The sequence below is a fragment of the Phyllostomus hastatus genome, unplaced genomic scaffold (genome assembly GCF_019186645.2).
Source record: "Phyllostomus hastatus isolate PE091 unplaced genomic scaffold, TTU_PhHast_1.1 phas_contig_37, whole genome shotgun sequence".
NCBI lineage: Eukaryota > Metazoa > Chordata > Mammalia > Chiroptera > Phyllostomidae > Phyllostomus > Phyllostomus hastatus.
In genome coordinates, this window is record NW_025333867.1 from 6,537,381 (window position 1) to 6,557,500 (window position 20,120).

At 35.8% G+C, this 20,120-nt stretch overlaps 1 protein-coding gene across 1 annotated transcript in view; it reads right to left on the minus strand.

The window, feature by feature from the left end:
• LOC123820735 overlaps positions 1-20,120 on the minus strand; it is a 203,964-nt gene that overhangs the window by 175,967 nt on the left and 7,877 nt on the right. The window contains exon 4 of the mRNA XM_045841664.1: positions 6,698-6,784. Coding sequence (XP_045697620.1) covers positions 6,698-6,784 — 87 coding nt within the window. The remainder of the gene's footprint in view (positions 1-6,697; positions 6,785-20,120) is intronic.

Genomic DNA, 20,120 nt, shown 5'->3' on the forward strand with positions numbered 1-20,120 from the left:
ATGAACTTTTATTTCAGTGTTGCCTGGATCTTTACAACTCTTAGTGGGAATAGCTACAAAACTTAGGAAGCTAACATATGGCTCATAAAAGAATCTTTTTAAAATATATTTTATTGATTATGCTATTAGAGTTGTCCCATTACCCCCCTTTACTCCCCTCCACCCTGCCCACACCCTCCCATCCACATTCCCCTCCTTTAGTTCATGTCCATGTGTCATAAGTTCTTTAGCTTCTACATTTCCCATACTATTCTTGCCCTCCCCCTGTCTATTTTCTACCTACCATCTATGCTACTTATTCTCCATACCTTCCCCCCTCTCTCCTCCTCCCAATCCCCTGTTAACCCTCCATGTAATCTCATTTCTGTGGTTCTGTTCCTGTTTTAGTTGTTTGCTTAGTTTGTTTTTGTTTTTGTTTTAGGTGTGGTTGTTAATAATTGTGAGTTTGCTGTCATTTTACTATACATGTTTTTTTATCTTCTTTTTCTTAGATAAGTCCCTTTAACATTTCATAAAATAAGGTCTTAGTGATGATGAACTCCTTTAACTTGACCTTATCTGGGAAGCACTTTATCTGCCCTTCCATTATAAATGAAAGCTTTGCTGGATAGAGCAATCTTGGATGTAGGTCCTTGTCTCTCATAACTTGGAATACTTCTTTCTAGCCCCTTCTTGCCTGCAAGGTCTCTTTTGAGAAATCAGCTGACAGTCTGATGAGAACTCCTTTGTAGGCTACTATCTCCTTATCTCTTGCTGCTTCTAGGATTCTCTCCTTCATTTTTACCTTGGCTAATGTAATTATGATGTGCCTTGGTGTGTGTTCTTTCTTGGGTCCAACTTCTTTGGGACTCTCTGAGCTTCCTGAACTTTTTGGAAGTCTATTTCCTCTGCCAGAATGGGGAAGTTCTCCTTTATTACTTGTTCAAATAACTTTTCCACTTGTTGCTCTACCTCTTTCCCTTCTGGTACCCCTATAATTAGGATGTTGGAATGTTTAAAGATGTCCTGGAGATTCCTAAGCTTCTCCTCATTTTTTTTGAACTCTTATTTCTCCATTCTTTTCTGTTTTGTTGTTTCTTTCTTCCTTCTGATTCAATCTATTGTTTTGATTCCCAGTTTCCTTCCCATCACTATTGGTTCCCTGTGCATTTTCCTTCATTTCTCTAATCGTAGCCTGGATTTATTCATCTAATTTGTGACCAAAATCAACCAATTCTGTGAGCATCCCGATCACCAATGCTTTGAACTGTGCATCTGATAGGTTGGCTATCTCTCGGTCACTTAAAAGTACTCATTGTGGGGCTTTCAATTTTGTTTAAACCATTGCCCCTTCTCCCTTTGGTCTGGTCACACCTGTTATGTATGAGGGGGGGGAGCCTTAGGTGTTCACCAGAACAGGGCACCCCAGTCGCTGGGTTGTGATGTTGTATGCGGGGGTGGGGTCCAAAAGGGAACAATGGTGTTTGCTCTGCTCTCCGTGGGACCTCAGTCCCTTCAGCCACTTCCCCCGAGCAAACTTGACCCCACCCCCCCCCAGTGCCAATTCCTGTGTGAGTGGGCTTGTGCACCTTGTGAGACTTTCCAAGGACTTCTGTGAGGCTGGGCATCTCTCCCTGCGCCTCAATCCCCACAGGTGTTTTCAATCAGTGTCCCGAAGCTCTATTTCCCAGCTCTGTGATCCTGGGTTGCACACAGTGCCTTGCTTCACAATGGCCGCCTCGCTGGGTCTGCCATTTGCCACCCCTCAGCAGGGGTCTGCCAGTTGCCACTTGGGTGCTCAGGGTCCGACTACTGCAGTCTTGCATGCCCTGGATGCCTTACGTGCCCAGTCCCAACACTCTCTGCTCTCTGAGCCGCAACCTGCGCCCAGATGCCCGACTCTGCCCCTCCTACTCGTCTAGACAAATGGGTCTATTTTAACTTCTTGGTTGTCCAACATACAGTTCAATTTTCTGTCAGTTCTGGCTGTTATTCTGTTTCTAAATTGTTGTTGTCTCCATCTTGGTTGTGCGAGGAGGCACAGTGTGTCTACCTATGCCTCCATCTTGGCCGGAAGTCATAAAAGAATCTTATTTGGAAGTTAACATCAAGCAATAGCAGACGCATAGATGGAAATTTCCTTGCAGATGTAATAAAACCCCCAGTATAAGGACTTGATAATCCTGATGTATCAATGATGGTCAGAGACCAGAATAAATGACCATACATTTGGAATGTCAAAACAAACAGAAGAGTGGATAGGGTTACTGTACAGATACCATCTTCAGAAGAGAGGCATCATGACACAGGTTTGGTATCAGCAAAACTTGCACTGAAATCCCAGATCCTCCACTTTTTAGCACTGTAATCTTGGAGCAGTTTTTTTAGAGCCCCTGAGCTTTAATCCTCTTGCCCCAAAACAGGAAGGTTGGGGGGGGGGTATCAAAATAGCATATATGTATGTTATTATAACATATATAATATAACATAACATATATAAGTATCACTTCATGCCTGGCATGGGGTAGGCACTCGCCAAAAGGTAGCCAACCCATGTGTTTGTTGTTAACTATTTGGTAATTGTATGAAATGCATAATTCTTCAATAGTTTGGGCTCTGTCATCCTGAACTAGTATCTTTGCTTTCATAATGAAATAATGAGTTACAGTCAGCTTTTGGGGGTGTATGAGAGGAATCTGAACTAGAGAGACCTAACCAACAATTGCCATAGAGGTTTTGATTCCTTAGCTATGCATATCTGGTGAGCAGTCCACCTCAGTGATGCTCTTTTAAGACTCTGGATGGTCAAACAGCTTACACAGCACAGAAACTGAAGGTAACAAAAGGTCCCCTTCAAACTCAATTTCAACAATTTTAATTAACCTGCTTTCTTTCCCCTTCAGGAGTTTCCTCAAAGGGAAGAGTACAAAAAGCCAATAGGACAAACACAACTGCTGAGAAGAGAACAGATAATACCAAAGACAGAGTCTGAATTCTACTCCATGCTTGCAAGGTCTCTGTGATCTCAGGAGAAATACTAAGTCTTTCTAAGGTTGTTTCTTCATCTTTAAAATGAGACTAATAATGGCAAGTTGTTTTGTGTCAGTTGTTCAGAGTTACTATGTCCTTGAACACACTCCTTGAACACTCAGTAAATAATAATAACTAATGTTTATAGAAGGCTTGCCATGCATTAGATACTATGCTTAGCATTTTAAACTCATTTACTCATTTATACATTAATTCAACAATACTTCTCAGGTTAACCTTGTTCTATGCCAACATAGAACATGCTATGCTAAGTGTAAGGATTCATCAGTGAACAAAAACAACTCTCACCCTCTTTGTGTTCAGGAGATGGTCTAAAAGGGAGAAATGCATTTCACAATCACACTAATAAATAGTTTGCTGACCATTTCGATGAGTTTGTTAAAGTAAATATACAGGGAAACAGCTCCTAAGCTAGTCAAGAGAGTTGACAATTTTCATTTAAGCCAGACTTCAAGCAGAGAGGGCATTGGTCACAGGAGGAGAGAAAGGAGGCTGTCCTAGCACTTGCGGGAGAGTTCAATGTCCAGAAGCAGCTCCATGTACATGAGGAACAAAAAATGCCCAGTGTGGCCAGAGCGCCCTGAGCACATGAAGAGAACCTGAGAGTATATTGGTCTTCACACTGAAAGCTGTGGGCAGCAATGAGAAGGCTTTAATAAGGGAGTAGCAAAGATTATACATAGAGAACAGATTAAAGGTGAGCAGAAGATGTGGACAAAAGCAGTTCATTAACTCCAAGTAGGAGCTGATGTTCACCTGGGATTGAGCAGGGGCAACAAAGATGCTAAGAGGCAACAGGAAAAGAGATTTCATATATCTTGTGATTTTCATGTCAACAAATAAATATTAAGCATCATATATGAGCAAAGTACTTATGCCAGATTCTAAAGACATTTAAGGTCTAGTGGAAAAGAAAGCTAATAAAGAAATAAGTTCAGCAATAAATATGTTACTAATAGCTAAGATGCATGCCAAAATAAAACACAGGATGATTAGACAAAGAGCAACAGAGTTAAGATTCGTGATTAGGGAGAACACATTTAGTACATCAAATTAACAGGCCCTCACCACCCTATAAGGTGAATTAATTAGTTATGTAATGCAACATGCTATGATTAATCTTATGTATTTATTTGGATAGGCTGCCCAATTGTTTGGTCAAACATCAATCTAGATATTTCTGTGAAGGTGATCTTTAGATGTGATTAACATTTAAACCCTTAGACATTGAGTAAAGGAGGCTACTCTCCATCATGTGGGTAGGCCTCATCCAATCAGTTAAACACTTAAGAGGAAAGACTGAGCATTGTCAAAGAAGTGATTCTTCTCAACACTGCAACACATAAATTATGCCTTCATTTCCAGTCTGCTGCCCTGCTGAATTGAGTCTCAAGATGGCCTGAATTTTATCAATGCTTACCTGAATTTTATATCAACTCTTACCCAACTTGCCAGCCTGCCAGCCTACTGCAGAGAAAGACTTGCCAGTCTCCACAATCATGAGTCAGTTTCTTACAATAAATCTATTTCCCTCTCTCTTTCTGTATGCACATATGCACACATTATTCATGTATTATGCAATATGCAGAGAGAGAAAGAGAGAGGTCCTATTGGTTCTCTTTCTTTGGAGAAACACTGACTAATCCATAAGCTAACAGTAATTTAGAATCATATATATAAAATTATAAAATACTAAAATGATGTGCATCTACTGCATAGCAGCACTCAGATACATATTCCATATTAAGTAAAAGGTATTTACCAGGAACCAATAATAAAGGAATTGTCCATTCTTTTTATAATTTCTGCTGTATAAAAATTGATGTAATATTATCCTCCAGGATTTAGTGTAAAAAATCTGGTGGTAGGTGATAAACACTGAAAAAGCCATAAAGTCCATTAAACATTGAAAGTTATCTAACTGATGTTACTTTTGTTTATACCTTGACTTCCAGGAATCTCAAAGTAAGTGTGAGTGCTTAATTACAGTAATACTGTTGTCCCCTGTTTCTTGTACATTTACTTCTTTTTGTTTGTGCTCTCAAATCCCCTTCATCTTTATTTGAACTTTGCTTTAATCATATGCATTTATATTTCTCTGATAAGCTGTGTCAAACTATTTTGGAAGCAAGTAAATAAACTACAAACAGATAAAAGTAAGAACAAAGGTAAACCAAAGTGAAGATAGATGGGGCAAGCAGACTTTTGGGGTGCCCCCAAAGTCTGCCCCACAGAGCACTGGGCTCTGCATCTTTGCTCCAACTGGCCTCCTTGGGGCCCATCCCAACAGCACTGCTGTCTTGTCTCTGCAGGTCTTCAACCGTGCATTGAAGAAGATGTGGATGGACACTTTGTGCTAATTAGCACTGCCTAGTCCCTTAAATAGGGTAACTGCACAGGCTTGAGTACCCAGCAAAAAGAACAAGAGCACATCACTGAATGGAGACTTAAAATGAGATTGTGGGCAAATGTAAAGAGAGCTGTCTGCTCTAAAATATGAGGCCCCAGCTTAACCACAGGAGCTGGGCAATAACTGCTGGAAGGATGACCAACAATATTTTGTTTTATGAAACTTCCTGCTTATAGTTAGAACTATTCTTTGACTTGAGTCAACTTTAGTCCTTACATTATAAAAATTCTGCCTCATGGAACTATATGTTTTGATCACCAAGAAATTGAAACAGACTTCAACTGATAATTCAATTGATACTTCTCTCCAGAATTCATTGAGATTATCTGTCATTTCTAAAGTGTGTTGTGGGCAAATAAAAAGTTGAGATTTTCTATTTTCCAGTTCACCCTGATTTTGAGCTACTAGTGAAACCTGTTCCTAATAGTAAGTCCTCGCCTTACCTTGTACATATATGTCTTTGGGTGATATTTGTGGATACTGTATCATTTAAACATAGGTTTAGTTTATTGAAAACTGACTTTTAAAATAATCTTTGTATTGTACTTGAGCCCTCTGTTTGTGAAGAGTTACCCCAGTTTTTATTAAGAAGTGCAAATTCAGTGACTGGTGCTTAACAGTGGAATGTGATCTTCTGGATTACAAATGACTCTAAATAACATTGTCACTATCACTATCTCATCAGTAACCTTTTTAAATCCTAGAGTGTTTGGTAAACTATCAAATATGCATAGTGGTGTTAACATAAGGAGTGATGTTGAATTGTTATTTTACAACCACAGCTACACTCAAGAGTATAGAAGAGGGAATCTTTATGCCACTGTACCTGTATGGTTCAAAACTTGGGTGGTGGTTCCATACCTTCCATGAAAGAAATTCAATAGTCAACATGTACGGAAAGCTCATGTCCTGGATGAATTTTACTGAGGAGTGTCCATTTTAAACTCAAAGAACAGAAATGGCATTTATAGAACGATGATGCTCTTCATATGTGTAACATGGGCCTTATAAAGACAGCAAACTGCTTACCTCATCCTCAAATGAAAGCAAATTCCTGCTTCTTCTACCTGACCAGCTTTCTGTCCTTGATCAAAAATTACCTTTGCTGTCCATCATGTTGTTAGTGGCTAAAACTTACCATTTAAATTGTAAGCTGCAAAATCTAAATGGAACTGCATGTGTGATCTTTGTCACCTCATTTTCATGAATGGAAAAGAATATTCTGACACAAAAATTACATACTTAATTCTAGCTCACCCTCTCTGCTGACCTCCATCCTACACTGCCTTGGGTTTATTTCCTCATCCATCAGTGGGTCAAAGTAATTTCTCCTGTATTCATTTCCTGTGGAAAGTACATGAAGTAAGGGTCAGTGATTATTAGAAGCACATGAACCAAAATGTTAATTTTGAAATCGACACCAGCACAGAAGGGCCATTTTAGCTACTTTATAAGCTTAATTTTTCTACAAGACTTCCAAGCTTCCCATTTTTATAATTACCATCTTGCAAAAGGTCATGAAACAAGTTCATGCTATCTTTCTGCTGCTAAAAATTTCATAAGAAAATTATCAAACATAAACTTTAAAATAATAAAAATTCCAAGCAAAATTATTTTTAGGATATACTCAAGGAATAGACATTGTTGGATTATAATTATGTTTCGAGTACACTGAACTCTTTATATTCACTTGTATATCATTCACTAAGTGTATCATGTTTTAGTGTCCAGAATATTACAGTCAACTTAGTAGTGACTCAATTACAAGAAACTGTAGCAAAATTTCCATGTTGATAGTTAAATAAAAAGAAAGAGAGAGAAAATGGAGGGAGAAAGAGACTAAAAGAGAGGTAGGGAAAATTGAAGGAAGGAATATGGGAAGGGAGGGAAGTCAAAGAGGCCTGATTACATGTTTCTTTTATATCAATTTAAGTAACATGAAGGAAAGGTACAAATAATTTAGTCTCAATTGTACTTAATACACACCAACAATCTCAAAAACACAAACCAAAAATTCTCACTTTACATTTCCCACTTACTTTTGCTCTTATCTCAATAACCAAACTGTAGCATCAAATATGACTTTGTAATAGATAAAAAGGCCTGTTCTCAATTCTCCAATCTACTTTTATACTTCCTGCAGACTGAAATATATATGTCTGTTGCTAATAATTTGCATTCAGTAAAATGTAACCTCCTCTGGTAACAATTCAAGTAGCCTTAGATGCTGTGAAAGTAATAAGCAATGTAGACAGAAAACAATAGTTCTGAAATACTGCTCACAGGACAGGGTTATTGTATACCAGGTATACTGTGATACTCCATAGAATATTTGTTTTAGGATCAAAAATAATCCAAATAGCAGCTCCTTCTGCAAGACTAACTGGAATTTTGGTATGAGCCTAGGTTTAATTTATATTTCTGGACTGGCACATTTTGCTGTCAGTCTCTGTTCTATCAATGTAGCGAGTACAAGAGCTGAAAATCTGCTTTTCCTTGAGGTCTCAATAAAGAAAAATAAATGAGTTTCATTTTTGTTACTTTATCTGTCAACAGCTACTAGGCTGGTATGAATCTCGGCAGTATGTAATCAAAGTCTTATGTACTGCAATAGCACAGCAATTCTACCACACTCACTGTAATTGTTTTGTTTTTCCCCTTTACCACAAAGCACTGTGATACTCCAAGTACAGTTGTCCATATGTTGGAAAAAATAATTCACCCCTATCAAAAAAAAAAATGTTAGTGTATTCTTTATTATAGCCATAGCAGTTTCAATCAACTATGGATACCCATATCCTAAAAACACCCTCAGTCTAATACAGAACTCAAATTCTTTGTCTACTGAAATGACTTATTAGTAAATAATACCAAGAGAAATCTCATAGACACACATAACAGTATGGTGATTACCAGAGGGAAAAGGTGGTAGGGAGAGTTGGAAGAGGGTACAGAGCGGGATAAATGGTGATGGAAGGAGACTTGACCTCAGGTGGTGAACACATAACACAATATACAGATGATGTATTATAGAATTGTACACCTGAAGCCTATATAATTTTATTAACCAATGTCACTCAAATAAATTCCATTAAAAAAGTTTTAAAAAAGACCTTGGAGAGTGATACAAAGTTAACTTATTTTTAACCAAAAGTATGGAGAAGTTTATTTGGTTTGTAGGTTGTCAAATCATTTCATCCTGTTGTCAGTTGAGAAATTAGGGTCTTGCCCAGCTGTGTGAGAAGAGGGCCTGCACTGAGGGAGCCTTGCAGACCACTAAGCCTTCCCTCAGGGCTCCCTGCTTTCGCATGCAAGTGGGAGAAGGGCCCCTCAAAAGTCTATGTTTTGAAATCTATGCAAATTGCTCCAACACATTGAGTGTGGGTTGACACACACATGTAAGTTATAAATGCCCCTCCTGGGGTGATTGATTTTGTACTTCCCATTCTGAGATAGGGTAAATAGCATTTTACAAGTAAAGAATTATGAGAGAACTTGACCAAAGAGGCAATCCTTGACATTCTCAATACTGATTTCCTTTAAACATTCCCAAATTCTGTATTATATGTTTATATAATTCATATAGTTTTATGTTTTATATCCATTTTATACTTTATCATACATTATGTATTGTTTTACATGTGTGACATTATACATGTTTATTGTTTGTCTTCTCCACTAAAATGAGGGCAGTAACATTATCTCTTTGTTTACTACACTCCCCTTGGTGCAAAGAATTGTACCAGGCACACAGAGGCTTTTACTCAAAGTATTATCTGAATTCATTTGTGGAAATCCTATTGTAATACTGAAACCCTTTCATTGTCCATATGGTCTTTCTTGATTTAAATGAGCAACAAGTTATCACCCTTTCTATTTCTCCTGCCCTCTCTCTTTTCCATGAACACCCCTTTCCTTTTCTTTTTTTTAAATGAGTGCTTCAGGAACCAAACACCATGTCTGGATTTAAAAACAAACAAAGAACCATGGTCCCTACCGTTACAGCACAGCTCACTGAGAGAACAAGAAGCCTAAGTATGTACAGTCTGATATAATTTAATGCTGTGTTAAGGAATAACATTCTGCTTGAGCACATAGCAGGAGCATCTAACGTCTACTGGGTATTTCAAAGAAGACGTCCTGGAAGAATGGCTATCTGAAAGAAGTTTTAAGATGTTATTAGGAATTAGCCAAATCAAAAGTACTAGGGAACAAAATTTTTAAAAGAAGGAGCATAAGCAAATGAGAAAAGACACAAAGACATAAAGACAGGAGAAGAGGTTTCCTTAGCGGATGTTCCTCAATTTTTCTTGGCCTCATAAAGTTACAAAATAGTCAAGTAAGAATTGAAATCCAAATTTCTTCAGTAGTCCCAGAACACATTTTAACTGATGCTTTGCTCAAATTATTTTTTAAGTTTCTATACAATGTCACTTTATGCTTATATGATGTTTCATAACCATTAATTCATTCAACTAATACTTATTGAGTGCTTTTTATGTGAAAATGTCAGTAAAACACAACATTCAAAAATCTCTTCACTCACATAGTTTACATTCTGTGAGTGGAAGAATATAAAGGAACACGTATATTTTATAACCTGTTAGATGATGGTAAGTGACAGGGGGAAAGATGGGGCCAGATAAGGTGATTAGGTGCTCCAGAGAATGGTAAGGGTACATCCTTGTGTACCCTTTTTCTTCAAAATAAGAAAGACATTCAGGATTAAATCACTATTGAGATAGTGAAACAATAATGTACAATTATTATAAATACAAAGTATATAATAGAAAAAATAAATTATAAATTATAATTTATTATCTGTAACATCACCGTTTATAATTTATTATCTATAACATTACTATTTTGCCAATTGATTGCTATAGCATATGAATCAAATAAGAACCTACTATTAAACATTAAAATGGTTCTCGTTTCTTTTGGTGTCTCTTGCTCTGAGAAGCCAAAACCCTAAACACAGTAGGCAGAGTTTAAGATGGTAAAGCACAAGGAACCGCTTACAAATTTCAAAACAATGGACTTCATCTTAACACTAGTCCCTTTGCTCATGTTTTATTGGATAGTGTCAGGAATTAATAAAATGAGATGATTTTAGTATAGTGTGGATATTACCAGAAGGTAGATTGTTAATAGGATGAATTCCTAAAAATGCCTTTATCATTCAGAGTATGCTTTTGGATATGGTCTAAAATCATCTCACAGGAAAATTAACAGATCCACTGGGAAATTTAAAGTAGGGCATTTAGTAATATTCACACAATAGGTTTTAATATAGCAGATGTCTTACTGTTTGTTATATTCAGATGAATAATCTGATAATCACATATATGTAGAAGTATGGTTCAGCATTGAAGCAATTGATATGATACATAAGCAAATAAATCAGTAGATTGGTCTTGTTGATACTCTATTTTTGCTTCCAATGCCATAGCACTTGCCGCTTAATGTTTAGAATCAACACTAGTTAATGCATTTCTTGTGCTATTTTTTACTGAATTGGGGGAGGAAAACACATGCACTTGTCATTGCCCTTCCACATGTATCAGGTTTTCCTATCATTTAACTCAGAACAGCATAGAACATAATTCAGGGCTTTTACTTAAATTACACCGTACATGAACTTTGGTCAGGAAATCCTCCAGTGTGCACCCATGCAGTTCCTTGGGGGCTGTAAGAGTGAGAATGAAATTGCCCACCAGAGAAAGGTTAGTGTGAATCATAGAAGTGTCTTGACTCAACGAGGCAATCACTTCCTTTCAAGTCAGCCACATTAGCTCTAGAGGAAGAAAACCTGAGTACATCTGTTATTTGGGAGGTTTTTATTGGCTCCTTGCTTGTCCTTTCCTGTGAATCCATGTGCTTCAGCTCAGCTTTTTATCACCAATCATCATGTTTTATAATATATCCTATAAGTGAAATAAACACAAGACCTACATGTAAACTAATTTCATAATTTATATTCTATGATTACAGCCATGCACTAAAAATTTACAAACTAGGATATTCTGCTGAACATTATTCTTTTTAAAGGCATGGAGCCTAGATAACTAAAATTTGGTTCCTATGAAATGTATAAATAGATTTAGAAAAACTTCATATTTTCCCCACTTTGAAAATCTAATACAAAAATTGCAAGTTGACATATCCACAAGGCCAGGCAGCTTACATACATGTATGTCACATAAATGTGCAGATCCAAGGACTGAAATAGAATAGAGGTTAGTGGAATACATCAAAATTCAGGTATGTTCTATCATACATATCCATTAAAATACTATTGTCATAATGTTAATTTACAAATATTCTTAATTAAAGGCAGCTAAAGACACAAGAATACTTCTTCATATTAAAATAGAATAGTTATCTTGAACCAAAGATTTATTGTACTAAACAGCAAAGCAAAACAATAACACCAAAGCAAACAAACAAAATCTAATAATAAAAACTCAAACTATGACTTGGATATCCATGATCAATTATTATTTAACATTCTCCTAGAGATTTTGGCCAAAGCAATCAGGACAAAAATAAAAAGAAACATGAGCTAAAATTATTGAAAATAATTCTATTTTGTGTAATTATTAGCTGATAACAATATGATTTCATATCATAAAATCATGAGACTTACCTGAAAAAGTTTTAGAACAAGGAATATATTATATGAATAATAGCTTGGAAAACAACCAGATAATCATTAAGAACCATTAATTTTCTCAAATACCAACAGTGGCCACTTAGAAGATATAATGAGTAAATAGAAAACCAATACCCATAATAAAGCTCCAGGTAACTCTCAAAATTTATTTGTATTAGACCTTTATAGGAATTCATTGGTGGTCACCGAGAGTATTAATCTAACCTAGATTCAAACTGAAAGGCATGAGCAAGAACAGAATTGAAAATAGCAAATTAATACCATTTCCCTTTTCTTTCTTGTAGAAAGTCTAACCTGTGAAAATTGGTCTGCTGCTAATACTATATTCAAGAGCTGGTGCCATGTTGGACAAATTAGCTTTCTTAACTGCTTATTCTTACTTCCTTTTCAAATCTTGAGGGTATTTGAGATATCAGTGATTTGAAACTCTAAATAGGGTAATAGTTGAAGTTTGCTAACAAGTACTAATTAATTGAGCCATATTCTTTCTTCCCCTAAGGCCCTCCCTCATGGTAAATTACCAGGCATTTTAACTTTCAAACCACTGGAGTGCTGTTGAGTGCATAATTGCTGCCGGGCTTTATCCTGCAGTACTCCAAGGCATTAATGCATCATGGGCTCCTCTGGACTGCAAATCCTCAGAGTTAAATCATGTCCCTAAATACATGACTTCTAAACAGGAAGCTATTCTGATTAGGCAATGGCAGTAATTCAAAGGTTAAATATAAATATATTGGGGGATTTTCTACACATATTTAAAAGTCTTCCAAAGTAATATCAAAGTAGGTTTTATTTCTTTCTAGTTTAAATCCTGACAACATTATCCCGCATACAAATAAACTTATGTATACATAAAATATTGCCTTTCAAATTAGGAAGTACCTGATGTTAGACATCAATCACCCTTCTAATCTTTCTGATTGTGCCTTCATTTATTTAACAATAGTTTTCCTCATGAATCTAAGATTACCTAAATTTATGTATTGTATTTTAAGTTTCATTCAGATAGTAATGTTTTCAACACACTGCAGCCTACTTCAGTATGAAAGCAACCAATACAATAGACTGTTAGATTTAATTTCAACAATCTTTACTAAGAATCCTTTCTGTGAGAAATCTGGTTATTTATAGACAACTAAATTCCTTATCTCGCAAAGCAAAGGGTTCAGGACTTCTCATGAATATTTTTAATAAGCTTTTTGGTCAATTCATCTAATGAAGACTAAAGAAAATCTCATTTTGCATTAAACTCTTTTCAACAGAACAAAAAGTATCCAAAAAGAACTCTAAATGGAATTAGTTGGAGATTAAGGATTAATTTATGCTAAAAATATAAAATACAAAGATCATGAAAAACTTTATCGGTATATTGTTCTTAAAATGGAAATGCAACTATTGAACTCCAGTCAACATGGTGGTCTCATAAAGTTTGAAACTTATGTGAAGTTTAATTGATATAATATAACTTCTTATTCTGGTAGCAAAATATCTTTTAAAAAATTTCACCAAATATTCAAAAGTAAATTATTCAGTGACCTAACTGCTAAAACACTGATTACATTACTAAATATCAGAACACAAGTTTTTCTCTCAGTTCCTTTACTGTGGAGCTGTTTATATAGGTAAGTTATTGTCCTTTTGTAATATCAGCTTTATGATCTCTAGTTCGAGCTTTTCTATAACTAAAAGATTCTTAACCATACTTTTTACCATCATATTGATTCTTATGCTCACATTTTTCATTTTGAAGATATAAAAACTTCACTGGAGTACAAATAAATATAGCAGTTTAAGTGTGTGGATCTAGTATCATAAATGAATTAGTATAATAAGGTAGTATCTCCAAATATTAAAATTATTCTTTTAAAACTTCTTTCTACAACTGACTACACAAGAAAGATTTTATAAAATATTATTTTACAAACAATTTATACAATGAGGTTTCACTAACATCAATATGGATAGAAGATAGAAAAATAACTATGTTTAACAGCTGAGAAAGGATTACCAATGATTTCAATTATAACACTAACAGAAATAGAAAAGATAATAGAAATAGACATTCTGCTAATTTCCTGCAAATTTGTCTCATTACCTGGACATACGTAGTTGATGCTCAGGAGAAAAATGTTAAAATTCCCAAAACTCAAACATTTGATTAAAATGCTCTTTTCTCAAGTGGACACACATTGTTCTAGAGTTTTGTTAGAAAATTTTAAGAAAAGGACACAAAAGTAAATTTAAATTGGTTTGTATAAACTGACTAAAATTTCATCTATCTAATATCTACATAAAATATTTCCTTATTTCAGTAGAAAGGATGTCTTTATAAGTGTTTATTTTTAACCTTCAAATCAGTGAAATAAATTCAAATCACTTCAGAATCAAATGATATCTAAAGACACAAATCCAGGTGAGTTCAATAAATTGAAAGTAAATGATTTTCTTATATTTTTTTCAAATGTCCCAAAGCAAAAAATATTTTTAATGTTCTAAAAATTTGGTATAATACCTGTTTTCCATCTTAAGAAAAAAACAGCTACAAGCAAGAACAATGTAAATAATTTTATATAATATCACTGCTAAAATCATCTAGGCTCAGTGCTCTATGGAAAAAATTCATATCACATATTTATGCAAACAATTTTAATTATGTACTCAATATGCATACTTATATATAAACTTTATTACAATTTTTCATATAAGAGTATTTGAAATGGCCACAATAATCTGAAGATAAGTTTAGGGTCACATTTGCCACCACAACCCAGGATTTCTCTAGCTCAAACACAACTGTTATGGACCTTGTACCCTTACTTCACATTTCACCATTTCTTCTAGAAGGCTAGAAGGCCTTAGATCACATAGACTCAAACTCATTCCTCTCAGGTTCTTTGGACATCTGCCATATTCTTTCTTTAATGTTCAGCCTTCTCCTTTGTTGCCTGTTGTCAGAGATTCTATGTTCACAAAGGTGTTCTCTAAACCACAAATGTCTCCATACCGATGATAAAATCACTGGTAGCATCTCCTCTCCACAGTCACAGGGAAACCACTTCCTATCAATTCCAGAGCTGCTGCTGTGGCCACCTTCAATACTGATTCCTGTTAGTACTCATTATAAGCCATGCCATGTTCTCACCAACCCCTTTCCCGGTCTGAGTAAACCTTGAACTTACACCTCTATCCCACATTCCATTGGCAATGCCAAGTGAAGGGGTATGCATCATCTTCTACTCACATGGTGACCCTCCATGTTGCACAGGTTAGCAGGGAGAGTTACTGAGGTCCCTAACAACTGACAGAAATCTCAGTTTTTATCTCAAGTCATTCTGGAATAGACCCAGAAGTAAATGCCTGAGGGTTACCCATAGGACAATATGATTGGCAAGCATTGTACTGTAATCAAAATTACATTTCCTCTCTGGCCCTAAGATGTTACATGAGATCAATCTTGTGTGGCTCATTTCCTCTTTCCCTAGCACTAGTTCTTTCCCAGGAGTTATCTTCATCTTTCTTAACATGCAAATGCAACAAATGAACCAGTCATGTGGCCACTAAAGAGAGCTTAGTGAAGTTTGAATTTAATATAGGACTTCACTGAGATAGTGTAACTTCTTATTCTGAGAGCTAAAACGTAGTTTTTTTTTGTTTCACTCAATATTTTATTTTTTTAAAGCATGTTTTCTTTCTTTTTTTTAAGATTTTATTTATTTATTTTTAGAGAGGGAAGGGAGGGAGACAGAGAGAGAAACATCAATGTGTGGTTGCTGGGGGTCATGGCCTGCAACCCAAGAATGTACCTTGGCTGGGAATCGAACCTGGGACACTTTGGTTCCCAGCCCGCGCTTCACTCAATATTTTAAAAAAAGATTTTAGAAAAAAAGCCATTTCTATTCAACTACTTAGATACTGACCACATCCTTGGCATTTTGGAAAATCTAAATTTTTGTTTTTCATCAAAAATCTTTGTTTGTTTGTTTTAGGTTACTTTAAACCACAAATGTCAGCCCTAGGCTGAATGTATAGCTAAAATATGATCCCAGTCATACTAGTGTAAGATACACACATGCACACACACACTTTTCCTTTTTTCTCATGCTTCTGCCAATAATCAATTTAAAAAAACCTTTATGAGTAGATGTAAATATCATATATGAGAAAATATTTGGTTGATATTTGATTGAAATACTTTTTTGATTGTGCCATATTAATCTAGATTAGTCAACTATAATCTCAAGAGTTGCCCTCAATGTGACTTTGCTGATGTAATATGTTCTATGAACATAGACAGCTTTCATGTTTACAGTGTCTACTTTAGTGTCTCCCATTGCTTGGAAAACAGAAGATGCTCAACCAATATGCTTTTGAGTAAATGAAGAGGAAGAAATGAGAAATACATAAAGCACTTAGTACACACACACACACACACACACACACACACACACATCTCCTAAGCAAAATATGTAAATTATTTCATGTCTAACTAATCATGCATACACCACTTCCAATTTTGAGTTGTATTGATATTTTTAACCATGGAAAATGATTACTAGTCCAAGACGTAGGGACTGTCAGGGACATTTATCAGGTTGTTGTTTGGTTGATTTATTTTGTTGTCTTCTACCCATTTCCCCTCCCTAACAGCATCACAATTTCTAGTTTCCAGTGTGTATTGTCTTGATGGTCAGTAACTGCAGATTCCTGTCTCTGACTACAGAAGTCAGGAAGGGTTAGCAGAACCTCCTTCTCCTACCTGAGACAAAGCCAAGAAGTAGCCATGGCCAACTAAACATGACCAACCAAGTGCTCTCCCCTAGACCTCTGAGTAAGTGAAGCACAGTGGAAAGAACACTTGAAATAATGTCAGTGAAAGTTGGAGATAAAAAGAAAATAAAAGCTTTCTAAATGCAATTAAATCACTCACCATTAGTTTAACTGTTCTACTATCCATTTCTATAAGTATTTCTCATTTTTCCTTTTTTTAAAATCTTTCTAAAAAGATTGTATTTATTTATTTTAGAGAGAGAAAGGGAGGGAGAGAAACACCAATGTGTGGTTGCCTCTCATACATCCCCTACTGGGGACCTGGCCCACAACCCAGGCATGTGCCCTGACTGGGAATCAAACCAGCAACTCTTTGGTTCACAGGCCAGTACTCAGTTCACTGAGGCACACCAGTCAGGGCTCATTTCTTCTTATATAAAGCCTTTCCATGGCTCCTTCTCACATCCATTCCACATTTCCTTTTTCTGCCATTTAGAATTTGGGCACACTATCCTTTTAATGTCAGCATGTTATAGTTTCAGATTATTAAATATGCCTTTTTGACCCACCCAGCCCTCAAGCCCCTATTAGGTTCAAAACCAAAACCAACACCTCTCTCTTTTGAAATTCTAGCAGTTCTAGGTTTTCTGTCTCTCTCCCTTTTCAAGGACTATAATTCTGAGTTTCCCTTTCTGATAAAGCTAAGCATCATCAGGCCAGGGCATAGCTGGCAGTGAGCAAAGATGAGCTGATATCAGGAAAACAGCCTCCACACATGAAACCAAGGGGGAGGCAAGAGGGAGCAGAGGAAATGTGGCCCCCAAAATCACATATGTAATTTCCTCTGGAAATTTATAAAAGAGGGGTGCCGATTGTCAGCCTACAAATTAAAGAACAAGAGGAATGGAAAGAAGAGTGTGAGCAGAGCCTGGCAGACTGTTATTAGAAGTGAGGGAGCAGAAGCAGAGCAGACTGGGAGGAGACATAGCAGTGACAGGAAGGACCATGAGCTTTGTTGTTGTGTTTGGTATTTTTTTCCATTCACACCTTGTAAAAATAAAATGTGTAGTTACCCCATTTTACCTAAGTAATCACATTGGCAGATGATATCAACAATGTCAGCACTATAGCATACCATCATTTTCCCCAGAGAATCTTCAGACAAACAAGTTTCTAAAAATTCTTTACCATTATAGTCTTCAGGTAAGAGTTTGGGGGTCCCTTCAAGTGATCTTGAAATCACACCACTCAGTAGTTGCTTATTTTGTCTACTTCTAAAGATTAGTGTGTACTTATTTTAGTTATTTTCTCCTATACTAGGGGCCTGAATCCATCATAAGTTTGAAGCCTTTTAATGTAAAGTTTATTTTCTAGTAATTCCCCATTCTAGACATTTTTCTCATAATTTAAATAGCTATTTATTCAATAATTGTACATTTCTTTGAAATAACTTGAATAAAGTAGTATTAGAATTCTACCATTACTTAATAATGGCTTTTTTAAAGCATCTAAAAGTTGGAAATTAATTCGTATTTACTTATAGGATAATTTGTGCTCATTGTAATAATACCGAGGTGAAGATATGCAGTTATTCTATTGTATCTAGTAATCAAATTGGCAGATGATATAAATGTTCTTTTTATTGTAGTAACAAGAAACACTGTGTTCTATGATACCTAGCACTTTCTAAATTTACATATTTCAAATAAAATTCCTTGTTTACAGACCATAAAGTGGTACATCTCATTTGCAATTGAAAGTTTTTGGAGGCTCTCCCAAAGGCAGACAGGCAGCATATAAGGTGGGTTTGAAGATATATATAGATAGATAGATATCTGTATATATAATTTTCCATAGTCCATATGTATGGACTATGTTCCAGAAAAGACATGATATAACCCCTATCTATGTCAATGTCTGACTGGTTTTGTCAGGATGACAAATCATTACTAGCTTTTTCATAAAAAGCTCTTTCTTCTTCTTCTTCCTTTCTTCTTCTTCTTTCTTCTTCTTCTTCCTTTCTACTTCTTCTTCCTTTCTTCTTCTTCCTTTCTTCTTCTTCTTTCTTCTTCTTCTTCCTTTCTACTTCTTCCTTTCTTCTTCTTCCTTTCTTCTTCTTCTTCTTCCTTTCCTCTTCTCCTTCTTTTTGTTCTTTCCACTTTTCTATGCTTTAGAGTTATAAAATTTTCTCTCTCCCCATTTTCCAGAACCAGGCCAACTAACCATCACTTATGATAATTACTACCTTCCATGCCCCTTCTCATCTTCCATACATAGGAACCAAGTCCATAGTAGTAGTTCTCAATCCCAGTTGCCCATCAAAATCCCTTGTGGATAACATGGAATATATACATGCCTAAGAGTTACTCCCAAAGGTTCTGATTCCTAAAGTGTTCCTGTCCTGGCTCCACAGATAATTCTGATACACAGCCAGGGTTAAGAAACATTAACACAGAAACACACATTTTAATTTTAGATATATGTAAGAATCATAAATAAATGTTTACCTAAGCAATTATACTCTTCTTATAAAGACATTATGTACAAATCAGCATCTAGAAAGTTGACATATGAAATAGGCCTTCTTTAAACTCTTGAGAAGTTACTAATTCCTGGTACACTGAAGAACTCACTTAACCTATCTCCAAGAATACATTTTGTATTTAGAGGTCTTTATGTTGTACGTATGTATATAAAATGCTAGTTTTACCCTCTGTCACCAACTTCTGACCCACTGAAAGTGTAATTGTTCTCCATGACTGATTTTGTTGGGTGTCTAGCAGCTAAGCTATCAAATGGTACTCCACATATAAGTAAATACTTAAAAACCAAATGTTCAATGTTTTCACAAAGGCTTCCTCATCTTTTGTGCCCACAGAAAATACAAATTCTTAATGAAATAACCTTAACACCTCTGTTGAAGACATATGTGTAAAAAAGACCTGTCCCATCCTTCATTTGGATCTAACATCAAAACACGCTAGTTTAGTAAGAAAGATTAATTTCCCACTGAAGGAATCGAAGATCTAAAAAATGCCCTTGAGCTGATGACAGCAGGTTTATATTCAGAACCCAGAGTTGAACAACAAGCCAAAGGAATGTCACAGGGCCTAAGTCTCCATTATTGTCCCTGAGTATCCATCAGCTTTGCCAGCATTTTCTTTCCCAGCCTAGGAGATTGCTGATCTTGAGTGTCTCACCCAACTCTAGACTCTTCCATTTCAATATGTCATCAAT